Source organism: Rhipicephalus sanguineus, chromosome 8 (genome assembly GCF_013339695.2).
Source record: "Rhipicephalus sanguineus isolate Rsan-2018 chromosome 8, BIME_Rsan_1.4, whole genome shotgun sequence".
In the NCBI taxonomy this organism is placed as follows: domain Eukaryota; kingdom Metazoa; phylum Arthropoda; class Arachnida; order Ixodida; family Ixodidae; genus Rhipicephalus; species Rhipicephalus sanguineus.
In genome coordinates, this window is record NC_051183.1 from 110,551,462 (window position 1) to 110,565,734 (window position 14,273).

General features: G+C 44.6%; 1 protein-coding gene across 1 annotated transcript in view; it reads right to left on the reverse strand.

Moving 5' to 3' along the window:
- Nucleotides 1-14,273, reverse strand: part of LOC119402300 (phosphofurin acidic cluster sorting protein 2) — a 96,846-nt gene that overhangs the window by 64,846 nt on the left and 17,727 nt on the right. Inside the window, exons 3-5 of the mRNA XM_037669451.2 lie at nucleotides 11,483-11,572; nucleotides 10,219-10,353; nucleotides 7,769-7,931 (exon numbers count right to left, since the gene is read on the reverse strand). Of these exons, the coding sequence (XP_037525379.1) occupies nucleotides 7,769-7,931; nucleotides 10,219-10,353; nucleotides 11,483-11,572 (388 nt within the window). The remainder of the gene's footprint in view (nucleotides 1-7,768; nucleotides 7,932-10,218; nucleotides 10,354-11,482; nucleotides 11,573-14,273) is intronic.

The window sequence follows — 14,273 nt, forward strand, 5'->3', positions numbered from 1 at the left end:
ACAGAGGACGGACGAGCTGTATTGGAGCGGCGAGAAGAAAGGCGACCTCGTACGCGGCTCGTTCGTCAAAGCGACAGCAAACCCGGGAGGCCGTACAGCTCGAGCGCATCGCGATATTCGTTTAAGCACATACACTGTGGTTCCTGCATTTATGAGCAAGCCTTGGCGCAACTAGTGTGTGCGTCGACAGCCATGCCTCAGTACCGCGCGCACGCAGGGACCCCAAGCAAGCACGAATGCTATGCGAAAATCCATACGTTGCGATAGATGGGAGGAGTAAGACGACGGGGCAGAATGAGTAAATGTTTTCAAGGACGCGTGACAAGAAAAAAGGGCTTTGGAAAGTGCGAGAGTTATATTGGGGTGCCACGTTTTCTTTCTCTTTTTTGTTCAGACAACTCTCGCCCTCTCTCTTTTTACCACTTCTTTTTTGTATGTTGTACATCGGACGGAAGCTACGAAGTTTGATGTGCCCCCATGCACACGTTCAGTTCGCTCGCTAGAACTTGCTTCTGTGTCTGCTGCGCGAATCTGCGTCGAATGAGCTACCACATCACATGCATTTCGCTGAAGCGCCAGTTGAACACGATCCTCACCTACTTCCCGAAAAAGAGTCCGTATTCAGATTCAAGAGATGCAGCGACAGCACCGGAATGCCCGATTGCGGCCAAAAAGGAAGCGATGACTCAGCACTTATCGCCTACAGATGCGTCAATCGATCAGTCACTTATCACTGAGGATACTTCCGACGCCGAACCTGTGCACCAGAATGACATGGCAAGACGGTAAGCCTGGCTACAGTGCAGCTGCATTGAGCTGCACGTATATACTGTTTATAATCAATGCCACAAAGCTTATAGTAAATATTTACGATGCACTTTCAGATTTGTAGTTTGGCGAGGCTAGAAGGAATTATAATATAGGATGTTCTGCTCACATTGTGCACAACATTCTCAGTTACAGAGTTCTTTAATTGCTAAAGTTGCCAATGGGGCTTGTTTGTATGACATTTTTTGATTACTGTGGTAATCGGGCACAAGACACAATAAATGGGACACAAGAAAGGCACACGGCGCCGGGTGTCCTCGTGTGCCTTTCTTGCGTCCCATTTGTTTGCGCTAACATAGTAATAATTTTTTTAACAGCAATGCGCGTCCGCCAGCAGGCCGGCACGTCAGCACCCTTATCACTACCTGGAGCTGAAAAACTATATAGCAAAAATAAGTATTTGCCAGGCATCTTTGTTGGAACTATATTACGCGTTGGTTTATTGAATTTGCCATTTATTTTCTCCGTGCGCTGCTTCACTGAACAGTTTCTTGGCCCTCTCAAGTTTTTCAAGATCTTGCTGTAAAATGCTGAAAGATCATCATCATCATCACATTTGATATTATTATTATTATTATTATTATTAGCAGTAGTAGTAGTATTGTTATTACTATTTGGTATCTCATATTTTCTTTGTCGTTGCAATCCTCCAGCCTAAACAACGAAATGGCGTATTATGCAATGTGCCTGCACCCCCCCCCATCCCACACTCCTGTAGGCTTCTCAGAATTTCAACCCCCCCCTGAGAGAATTCCTGGGTGCGCTACTGGCAGCTGGCTAGTGCAATTGGGGGGCAGAAATACAACTTTCACATTTCTCAAATGCGACATATCTGATGGATGGCATGGCGCATTGTCAAGCAGAAGAAGAATCTTTCTGTTCTTAGCCCCCATTTTGGAGTCCAGCTGCTGCAGATATGTAGAAAACACAGCAGCCGTCATCCAGGCTTTTTGGTTGAACATGTACTGGCACGGCATTCTTTTCAAATTCTTGAAGCATCGCGGCTTCTCAAACTTGCCGATCACGAGGGCAGGAAGCTTTTCAGAGCCGTCTTCATTAGCGCAAAGCAATACGGTAAGACGCTCTTTGCTTCGCTTACCCTCGTGACAGCTCTCTCCTTTGAATGCCAATGTCTGTTCTGGCTGCATATTATAAAATAATCGTTTCATCCGCGTTGAACACGTCGGACGGCTTGTATTCCCGTATCAATTCCGGCAGCAATGCAGTCCACTTTTCTACAGTGTCGGAGCTTACTGACGCGCTCTCTCCACAGAAGCGGCTGTACACAACTCCACTGCGTTTTTTAAAGCGATCCAACCAGCCATAGGAGGCTTTAGAGTCGTCAATGCCGCAGCGCAATGCAACTGCCTCAGCCTTCTCCTTCAAAATTACGCCATCCACGGCAATTCCTGAACTGCGGGCCTGACGCAACCACTCAACGAGGGCCTTCTCCATGGCAGCATATTTGCCATCTTTTGCGGCCTTCCTGTTCAGGCCGAACTTTGCCGCATTTAGTAGGATGCTGTCCTTCTTCGCGAGGATCGTTTTCAGCGACGACTCGGGAATGTTCAGGTCGCGGGCAATGCTGGCCTTTGTTGCTCCGTTCCGCTTCTCCACCTCGTCGATTATGCGAAGCTTTTCTCCGAGTGTCAGCGGTTTTCGGTTCCACGACATTGCGAGACGCAGCACTCGCAACCAAGAATTCGAAAGCTTCCTCGCACACCAATGTCCGAACACAGAAAATTTTGCACGTGGACACAGCAGCTGCGGCGCAGCACAACCAACCGATGAGGCAAACACGTGAAGGGATGGCTGAATGGCAGCACGGCAGTAGGCCTATTCGACTTGCAAGCTTCGACCAATCGCGAGCGGCTAAAATGCCCCAGCCCTCTGGTAGATAGACAGCAGCGAGTTCCGGTTCCCGCGGCTGTCGCAAACGTTGGCTCAACAATCGCCGTTCAACACGTCCAGTCACGGCCGGGCTAGACCGCACGCGCGCGCGAAAGGAGCGCGCGTGCGGTCTAGCCCGGCCGTGGTCCAGTATAACGACACGAAATCTAGCGAAAGTTATCGCATACTAGAAAGCGAGCTCGAAATTATCTGCCATGCTATCTGCTCACAACGGTCACTACAAAACCACCCAAAAGAAGAGAGAGAAAAAAAAGGCGACAACGGAAGTGCGCAGTGCAATGCGACAAAACGAATGCGCTCCGGCTGGCTCCGGCCAACGTTGGCTATGGTGGCAGCGCGGATACGAACTCTGTTCCTCGGTTTCCCGACTTTTTTCACCCGGCCGCAGTGTGTTTCCGTGCCAGCCCGTGTCATCGTAGGTCTTTTTTTTTCTCGGACAGTCCAGTGAAGCGTCGTACGAGGCGGGGCCGGCGTAAAATTGCGTCGTACAATTGAGGTTTTTAATACGTTATTTCTATAGGGGTTTTGCCGGGACAAGCCAATTCATCGTAAAACACGGGTCGTCGCAGGACCGGGGGACGTATAATCGAAGTTCCACTGTAATGATACACAAAACTGGAATAGAAATCATGTTCATTTTCAGCTAGTGGGTCACAAGGTTGCAATATATCAACATAGGTTAAAAGCAAAAAAGAAAACTCTTTCAATGCGACTTTTGGTGGTTAACATTCTATCCCAACTCGCAAATATCGACATCAAAGTTGCTCACCGGCAGATGCAGAAAGTCGTGGAGATGTTCATCGGATAGTCAGGGGGAGTTCTGATGTTGTGCCGGGGGTTGCATAATACTGCCCTGCGGGCTGCAGGTTGCCGACCCCCGCTTTCTCGCATTACCGTGGGCCACAACGCGCCATCTTTGTGCTTCAAAGCATTGCACCTTACTAGGCGTATATTGCACTAAATGGCAATAACAGGTACAGTCGAACACGGATATATCGAACTCGAAGGGGATCGCGAATTAGTTCGATATATGCAAAATTCGATATAAAAAGATACAGGCCCCGAGACCTTACCAGTGGCGGACAATCACCTACAAACGGCGCATTCAAGAATGACAACTGATTCCACACACACGATGCAACAGAATGTTTTATTTGCGCGAAAAAAAAATCGCTTATCTTGGCCTGCTTCTTCGTCTTTGAAATGAAGTTGAAGATGCTAGCCTCGATCTTATCGAGGCTGTTCAGGTGCGGCAGCTCGGTTCACTCCATGTCGCCGCAAAAACGGCGAATCGAGCCAAACGCTGCTGCCACTTCAGCGGCACAGTACACGCGTGTAGCTGCCGCCTCGTCTAGACGATCTTCGTCGCCACTTGAGCTGTTGGCCTGGGCATTCCCGGTCCCTGCGACAGCAGCTACAATGTCCTCGTCAGCGAGGCTCGCAACAGCCTGAACATTGCAGTCCGCTTCCTCAAAATTGTCCGCAGACACTTCGGGTGGAACGGCAGCCGAGAAGAGGGACGACAACTTTTGAAATGCGCCGTCTATGCGCTTGTCGTCGCCGTCTTCACTGGTTTCTGCAAGTTCCGCTGTCACGAAGCCTGCCTTCCGGAAGCAGTTGGCCACTGTGTCCATCTTCACGTCTCGCCAAGTGCCCACCTGGCGAGACGTGAAGCTGGTGCTTTTCGCCACCGCTCACTCCAAAAGTGGTTTCACCCGGCGGCGCATGACCCGCTCTCCCTACTGTGACTGCGCCGCGTCAATCGAGACGCCGTCACCCTTCTGCAAAAAATTACCCTAACCCACCCGCAACGCTTGCTGAGACAGCCAATCAGGGCGTCTTGTACTCTCGTCGTGCGAGCGCGCGGGTTGTGCGAGTTATCTCCCTGCATTTCTCGTTCATTGTGCTTCGCACTGTGCGCCTGTGCCATGATGGCTAGCGTGAAGCGGCAGAATTTGCCTTTCGCCGTGAAGCTTAAAATTATAAATCGAGTCGAACGTGATGAGAAGTCGGACATCGCGGCAGCGTGCAAGATTCCGAAGAGCACTCTCAGCACAATCTTGAAAAATAAGGCAGAGATTAGGGATAAAGCGGACGAAAGACCCGGTGCCCGTGGCGCATGATGAGTTTGTAAGTGCAGATGATGATGTCGCGACCACGGGTGAGCTCGAAAACGAATACTACTTTGCCAACATCGTACCGAGTACAAGTGAAAGCGGGCCCAATGCCCAAAGCAACGATGATCCTTTGCCCACATCCTCAGAGGTGATTGGTGCTCTCGCACTAGTCCGGCACTTCTGCGCGATTGTGGAAGGTTGCAGCCTCGCCTGCTCCGACTCTTCAGACCATGTTGAGAAATGCGTGCTGTCGCAGGCAGCGAAGTTGCTCAAACAGAAAAAAATGGAAGACTATTTCCAGTGCAACTAAGCTAGCTTCGTCAATAAAGTGCTTTTATGAATGGTATGTGAATTTATGACGTCCAATTCTTTAGCCGGCTTATATCGAATTATGCCCTATATCGAACTGACAGGCATTTTTTTGCGAGTTCGATATGTCCGGGTTTGACTGTAGACGAGGGAACAAGTAAGAGTGCACAAAGTACAAGCGCAACAAGTGCGCTTGTACTTCTTCCCTCGTCTACGTCTTTGTCCCGTGTTGCACCACCTTCCTCTAAGTATCGTGAATGTCTTTGATTAAAGCTAAACTTTGGCATAGGATATCCAAGGGGATGTTACAAATGTTTGATACTTATACCATATGTATACCGTACACTCCCTTATATAGTAAACACCGTATAACTCAGACCTCGATATAATGAACACGGATATAACGAATTATCGGTTATAACGAAGTAAATGAAAAATAGTGTTGTCATAGATAGAGTGTTACAAATAAACATTTATAACAAATTTTCGGATATAATGAAGTTATTTTCGTGGCAGATGTGACTTTATTATATAGAGGTTTGAGTGCATACAGGGTTGACCACATAAAAGGTGAGCACCTCATTAATACTCAAACCGGTAAAACTAGAACCTTTATTCTACTCCACGAGGGAAACGTTTGTTATCTGATGTCTAATGAAGGTGTAGATACACGCAACAATGATATTCCAAATTATTAGGCTTGTGCGAATCATAAATTTTAGGTTCGAAGCGAATTCGAAGCGAATAGTGGTTCTGGTCGAATAATTTCGAATCGAATTCAAATAATATATATCGCATAATGTAAAGAAAAATTAGCATATTTGTCATGACCCAACCAACCTGCACAATACTTTTTAAAAATTATAACAAGACATGTGCAAATTTCATTCTTTTTGGTTCAAAGGAAGTGGAAGCAACTTTGAACAGTAGCAGGATTTGACTTTTGGCAGAATGCAATTGATAACCTGTAAAATATGTTACGTTTTAAAATTGGCTATACTTAGAGCATATTAGCCGATATAACTAGTTTTCTGACTTTAAAAATTATGAATCAAGTAATATGTTCATTTAATCTTGAAGCGGGGCTTCGCGGCAGTGCGTATATTTCCTGAAAAGGTGTATTCACGGTACAGCACCCTTCCACTGCAGTGAAACCACCTTTACAGGGGGGTTACCAGTGGATTAATATACACCTATTCGTTCATTTCGAATACTTCGAAATTTCCAATATTTTAAATTCGAATCGAAGCGAAGTCGAATACTGTATTATTTGCTCGAATATTCGCACAAGCCTACAAATTATATATTAAACATCAGCTTCTATGAGGTCTTGAATACTAATGAGGCGTCACTTTAGAGCCTGTACACATATTTATTTATTTATTTTATTTATTTACAGATTACCTACATCGCCATATAGGCATTACGTAGGGGGGGGAACAAAAACATAACCAGAATAAAGGAACACTTGCAGGGATATATACACACATATAGAAATATCAACAAAACATTATCAGGAGTAACATGAGTATAGATCACCAAATACAATTTAGAGACACGTAGTACATACATTTGTTGTTGCAAGAACAATTTCACAACATGGAAAAAAATAAATCATTATCTGTTATATTTACTAAGTCGTCTGTTAAACTGTTCCAATCTCTTATTGTTTTAGGAAAGAACGAGTAGAAAAAAGTGTTGGATCTGCATTTAAAGGTAGAAATCTTTTTGCTATTATCACAGCGAGTGGATGTGTAGGATGGTTCAACAAGGTAGCTATGACGATTAATACCTGCGTTAGAGTTATAGATCTGGTGCAACAGCTTAAGCCGTAGTTTCTGTCTACGTACACGGAGCAGATCCCATCCCAAGGTGGCCTTCATTTGAGAAACACTGGCGTAGGGGCTGTAATTATTTAAAACAAACCTTGCCGCTTGGTTCTTGAAGTTTTTCAAGTCTATTTATAAGATAGTCTTGGTGGGGGTCCCATATTACGCATGCATAGTCAAGTATGGATCTGGCTTGCAAAAAATATAAAGTTTCCTTGATTTCGCGCGTCGCCTGTTTGAAATTCCTGCGGATAAAGTGAAGCATCTTACTAGCTTTTGCTATGGCCGTGTCAATATGTTTGTTCCATGTAAACGATTCGGTAAAGTAAACGCCGAGGTACTTATAATCGCTGTGTATGTTGATAGGGACGTCATAGATGTTATATTGATGCTCTGATTTGGATGTTTTCCTTGAGAAGCTCACGCTGCAACACTTTTTTATATTCAAATGCATGTTCCACTTTTTACACCAGTCCGCTATGTGATCTAGGTCAGTTTGTAAAGTGTGTATATCATTTTCAGTCGCAATTTCTCTGTATATGACACAGTCGTCAGCAAATAATTTTATGGGAGATCTAATGTTTTCAACTATGTTGTTTATGTAGATTAGGAACAATAAGGGCCCTAAAACGCTTCCTTGGGGAACTCCCGAAGTCACTGCTATTGACGAAGATTTGACATTATTTAGGACGACGGACTGTACACGATACGATGTATGTATACTGTATGTTTACAGTATGTATGCGATATAACGCTTCACCGTGTAGCACTCACCGTGCTGCCCAGTGGCCTTGAGCTCTTGTTCCACCGGCTGGCTGCTCAGAGAGTCCAGCTGGACTCGGCCCACAGCTGTTGGAGCAGCGCCGCCCCCTCCACCGCCTCCTGTGTCCTCCGAGGCGAGCAGCTCCAGCTCCCGATCCATCGGGCGCTGCAGCACCTGCACCACACACCACGCGAGACAGTGTCAGGCACTACTGTCTCGCATTCACTGTACCAGTTGTCTTTTTTTTTCACTTGGTTAAGGGGAGGCCCTGCTTCAGGAATGCGTCTTAATTTTGGAGCAGATTTTTTATTAAAGGCGCACTGACACAAAATTTCGAAGACAAGATAACCCGTGGGATGGATTTTTGTGGATACACACGCATAATCTACAAAATATCAACGGATAATATAGCCTAGAACATATTTAAAATCACATTTAAAGTGCATGTCGCGCCACTCCATGCAAAAGGCGCCTTTGGTGTTCTTGTAAACAACCAACCACCACCTGCGTCACGAGTTTGTGTTGGCTGCCACGATTGTTGTTGGTGCTTTCTCCCACTCTCTCCTAGCAGACCTTTTCAATGGAAAGAAGGAGAGACTTGCATGGGAGTACAAAAGCTGATGTCCTCGTCGCCTCAGCAGTGCATCTTAGGGGGGTCACGCATATTTACAATGCCTCAAAGGGCATTGTAGCAGCACCCAGGAAGCCTTCGTTGAAGAGAGTTGTCGGCGCGGTGCTCATGTGCACGCGGTTTTGTGTGCTCACGTAGCCAGCTATGTTTACATAGCCACCACTCCGGGTCCCGCCTCCCTCGGTGCTCTCTGAAACCGAGACTGGGCGCTATCAAACCGTCTCCAAATAATTAACGGTCGCGCGCTCGAGCAAACGAGCTTTCTAGCAGTGATAAGTGGGTTGTTAACTACTTATCGCAATAGAAAAAACAAGATGCAAAATTTTGGTGTCCGTGCTCCTTTAACTTTCACAGCTTACGCATTTCTAGGTACTGATTTCAAATATGCAATTATTTCTCTAAAACATTGTGTAGGTTTAAAAATATCAAATATTTCTTCTATTGCTAGGAGCAACAGTTTCTTATAAACTGTGAGAGTTATAAAGCAAATCAACATATCACAATAATCTGGAATAAATACTGTATGCAGAAAACCAAAAAAGGATGCTCTAAACCCACTTCAACAAAAGTTGTGGTACACTGAACAGTTCTGAGTGAGTTGATGTGAGTTGATGTCAAACCGAGACTTTTGCTCACGAAAGTACAACAAACCATAACTTTTGTTCAAACGGACTTGGAATACCCAATCTTGTTTTACTACATACAGTGGTTATTCAAGATTATTTTGATATGTTTATCTGCTCTGTAACTGTCACAGCTTAGAAGAAAATTTTGCTCCTAAGAAGACACAAGAAATGTGATATGTTAAAAACTGCATACTGCACTAGAAAAGTACTTCCATATTTGAAATCAGCAAAGAAATATACATACGCTGGGAAAATTTCATAAAAATCTGATCCGAAATAAATATCCTTAAAAGCAGGGTCCCCCTTCAACCAGCTCCCCATCACGTAACATGTCCCATTCATAATTCACAAATGGCAGGCGTGGCTTGAGTAATGCTTCAAGGGCTTTTGCTTGTCTCAGTTTATCACATGCAACTGCTATTCTGTGGTTTATGACGAGCTCACCTCGTTGTAGGCATTATACTGCTTTCTTCGTGGCATCAAGGCCGAAGTAATCAAAGCGTTTCTCTTTCCATTCTGTACACAGATATACCGGGCGTCCCAGCTAATTCGGACCAAGAATAAAAAAATTAAAAAACAATGCTTTCTACGAAAGTTGTGCCTTCTAGGAAAGTTGTGCCTGCTGTATGTTTGTGGTAGTCATGTGTGCTTACATGTTTTTTTTTTTTCATTACCAAGTATTAATTAACTACAATTACCCAACTTTCTCATTCTTGTTTGAATTGGTAAAACATTAACTTCAAGCTGCAGGACACCTCAAATAAGTTGAAATAACTTCAGAATTAAGGATTTATATTGTGCCAAAATCCACCCGGTTGTTTTTTCGGAGAAAAAACAAAAGCACGCAAAACACACCAAATATGAAGCAGACGCATGTTTGCGTGCCATGCGCTCTCTGGTTGATACACGACTACATTCATTTATTGTACAGGGCATCACGCTATTAGACGGACACAGCATAAAAACCAGCCGCTGATGCCTCCACCAAGAGTGTGAAGCCTTGTACAATTTGACTGATAAGTAGTATTATACTAAGAGCAGGCTTAAATTAACTGAAGTTAACACACTGACACACTGCCAGTATTGCAGCACATTCAACTCATAATGGCAATCAGTGTGACCATGCAATTGCTCAGGTCATGGCCAATTTAGGATGGCAGTCATGAAAAGAAAAGCTTGGTTCAATGCCCTTTGTCCTTCTTACCTCAGCCATGTTGATGGCACCCGTGGCGATGGTCTTGTAGCCAAGCATGGCACGGTTCTTGTACCGCTTGCGCCGCTGTAGTGTCACCAGCAACTGGTTGGCGCCACCACTGCTCCCCTTGAGCAGGTGCGGGTACTGCACGGCCCAGAGCACAAACATTCAACTTGAATCGGAAAACGATGGATTGTGCCAACTGACAGAGAGCTGAAGACTTATTTATCCCCACATTCAGCAGTGAAGCCATGGCTTGATGTGGTCAGGTATGACTAAGCGTTAACATTCATGTCAGGCGTTACAACAATGTGAGGTGTACAAGTGAAGACATGGTGTCAAGTTACGGGTGCACTTTTGAATACAGGGGTTAGACTCTGCTTTTTAACCCTTTCAGAAGCCGCCTTAAATAACCGTCTATAAATGCATCAAATTGATATGTTATTTCAAGGTACTCAGTATTCCACAGCAACAAAACTAATGTCATAATACGCTAATTTATGCGTGTTAAAGTAATAAATCCTAATTAAAATTGTAATTAAACCGCTATTTATACTGAAGTCATTCATGCTCTATTTTTACATAAATGAAATGAGCTCTTAGGCTAGAAATATAGTGCAAATTAATTTTCGGTTATGTTCATTTTGAGCACATAAAAATTTTACTTTTGACGTCGCTCATGAGAAGCAGCCTGTTGAACAGCTCGTTAAATATGGTAGTGCCTTCAGCAAGGTGACCATACGCAACAGTACACTGCAAAATGAAATCTACTATGCATTGGGCACATAAAAGCATGCCATGTGTATGGACACATATCACTGTTGATACATAAAAACACTGCTAAGGAAAGCAGTTGCTATTCTGATAAAGACAAGTCCCAGTGTCGAAACGTTATCTCCAGCAGTATTCTTCGTTTGACTATACTACTCATTGCTTGACCCCCTTGAAATTTTGGTGAAGTAGGTGTTTTTACCAAAAATAAATAATGAAAATAGGTGTTTTTCTCAAATAGTCAAGGTTTTTGAGCAAGTGCCCCCTCCCCCCTAGAAAAAAATTCCTGCCTACGGGCGTGGCTTCAAGCCCCCGCCTTCCCTTGAACATCTGTTTTATGGATAATCGTGTGATCAAGTAATGCTGTGCCTGTGACAGCTGCAAAGTATTAAGGACATCACAGATTTTATGCGAACGTGGCATGCAATCTGTCCCAGCATACAATGCATTCGTACCTGTACCCTTGCGTGCATGGTGCAGTGAATCAGCAAGTGGTGCTCACCTGAAGGGAGAAGGAAAGGTCAAGCTCCGTGTCCAGCAGTCCACTGTTTGGCACCTGGATGTCATTGGAGCGCAGCGTACGCTTGGAGCTCTGCACATTTAAAGAGAACGGGCAAGCGAGCGAAACTATTGGCGTCTTCAGACAGCTGCTGTCATCTTCATCAAGCGCTGTGGACCCAAGTACAAGATACCTTGGATTAATTGCACAGAACTGCAAATAACATTAGTCACTTTTCAAGCAGGTTTTTCAGTTCTGTTTCAGTCGTGTTTTGGTCTTCCAAGTTAATGGCGAAGACTCAGATGTTCATACTTACATAGTTCTTTATACAGGGTGTCCCAACTAACACGCAGCATAAATTTAAAAAATAGGAATGGCATTATGCAAAGCATACCTAGTACATATTGTTTCCAGGACACTGACGTAGCCACTGCAAATTTTTTCGTTAATTAGGTTTAATTAATTAGCTATAATTATACTTGTAACTTGACAAGTACTCACCTAATTATGAAAATGTCAATGAGGCATATGTAAGTATGTTCAAATGGCACCTGACTGCTATTTTCAAATACGTACTAATCGCATGCCAATTTTTTCAGCTCGATAAAGAAAGCCCGCGAAATGTGAAAAATGACACGTCACTATACTTCCACCCGCAATAGAAAGCAGTGCCTTCAAATAACCTTAGCGCAAGCAACTGCTTTGCCTGTTGTCCACTGCCAAAGACAGCGTTCCACACTTTGGCAAGGGTACAGGACAAGCGTCAACAACATGCGTCACAATTTTGCAGGGATTCCTTCTGCTAGATTGCATGCCATTATCCATATCTCATGGGCGACAGTTCTCATTCATAATGCACCTGCTGCACCGTTCTAAATATGGCCGACTCTGTAAGACCAAAGCAAATCGTTTTTCCGCTGGAGAGTGGCAGACTAGGCGATTCATATTTTTTCTTTCTGCATTTTTTACTTGATACTGGCTACCTCACAGTGAGCCTGTTTGAGGGCACTGCTTCTTAATGTCCTCTTCAGTCTAGTCAGGTGTCATTTTTCACCATTTGCGGGCTTTCTTTATCACCCGAGAAAATGAGCACGCAATTAGTACGTTTTGAAAATAGTGCAGTCAGATGTCAGTTGAACATACGTAAATATGCCTCTGACATTTTCATAATTAGGTGAGTACTTGTCGAGTTACAAGTATAGTTATGACTAATTAATTACACCTCATTAAAAAGAAATTAGTAGTCGCTATTGCAGTGTACTAGGAACAATACGCACAAGGTTTGCTTCGCGTAACGTCGTTCCTCTTTTTTTAAAACATACTGCGTGATGGTTGGGACACCCTGCATATATATTTTTATATGTTTTTCTGTCACATGAACGTGGCCGTTGAGGAAGCCTCCCCCCTTGCACGTAGACATGGCTGGGGGGTGCGGGGAGGCCCCCAATTTTTTAAAATTTTGCATGTGTATATACAGGTGCACACTACAAACATACACACAAACCTACACAAAGAGTCGTTAAACCACCCCACCCCCAAAAATTTTGGCTATTCCCCTGGACGTGGCATTGGTTCCACTATTGGTTCATTGCCCTTCCATGACTTTGCATGTTTTATTTGTTGTTGTTGTGTGCTTGTGGATTTGGATTGTGCGGATTCATGCTGTGCACAGAAATGTATCCATCACTAATTGGGTGATAAGTATGCAAATAATGTAGCTCGCACGTGTTTGTAAATAGCATGTATTTCTGCATGAAACTTTCAACTGGAAAACTTTACCACACACGAGAAATGTAGACATGTCTCAGAAAGAAACAAGAACAATGGAAAAAAAAACATCGACGAAGTGCGACTTACAACTGTCGTTACACACGCTTCTTAAATATGACAGTAGTATCTGTGACGAATTGATGTAACGCATTTGCCAATTCGTCACAGAGAGAACTGTCATTTTCAAAGGCGCATGTGTAATGAGAAGAGCTCGTTACATTTCAGTGATGCTTTTTCCCTAAGCTAACCTTTGTTCGTTTCTTCCTGATATGTATTCCTCGTAATAGAATTTTACAGTTGAAAGTAAGCACTTGTCCTCGTCATTTCCTTTGATTTTTGTTCGAGTTTTCAGAAGTCACGCTGTTTCCCCTTGAATTAGAAATGAATTTTCCAACAATGGACTTCACTTAGCACGTGGTGACCATGGCAACAAAATAAAGTACCAATATGAGCAGCCTTTAAAGGGCCCCTAAACCCCCTCCGACATTTTCCCAAACATTTCAAGTAAACAAGCGCTTCGCGTGCAGAATGCCGTCGCGATCAACGATGCCACACGCCGCAGCGCTACAGGTCGCGGGCGCGCCACAATTTCGAAAAAACAATAGCTTCTCCTTTCCGGTCACCGCCATTCCCGCCACTGACATGTGTGACATCACCAGTGAAACTATGACGTTATCAGTTTCGATGCTTGCGATTGGCCGAACGACAACCGACGACTTCCGGTTACTCTGCAAACAGCTGTTCATGCGCACCTTGCTGTTCTTGGTCGTGTTGCCGCTTGTGAATCGACATCTGCGGCCCGTAAGGGCCCGCTCACGCTAGCGGCACGGCAGCTCGCCGTCTGCCGTTTTCCGTTCTCAGGCTGCCGTGCGCAAGCGATTTCGTTCGCGCACGTCAGCCGTTCTTTGCCGTTGTAAGAATAGGTCCGAGACCCATTTTCTTGCCGTTCTGCGGCTGCCGGAGACCACCGTGGCCAATCAGCTACGGAGGAGCGGTTGCCATGACTACGGTGCGCCGCGTCGTC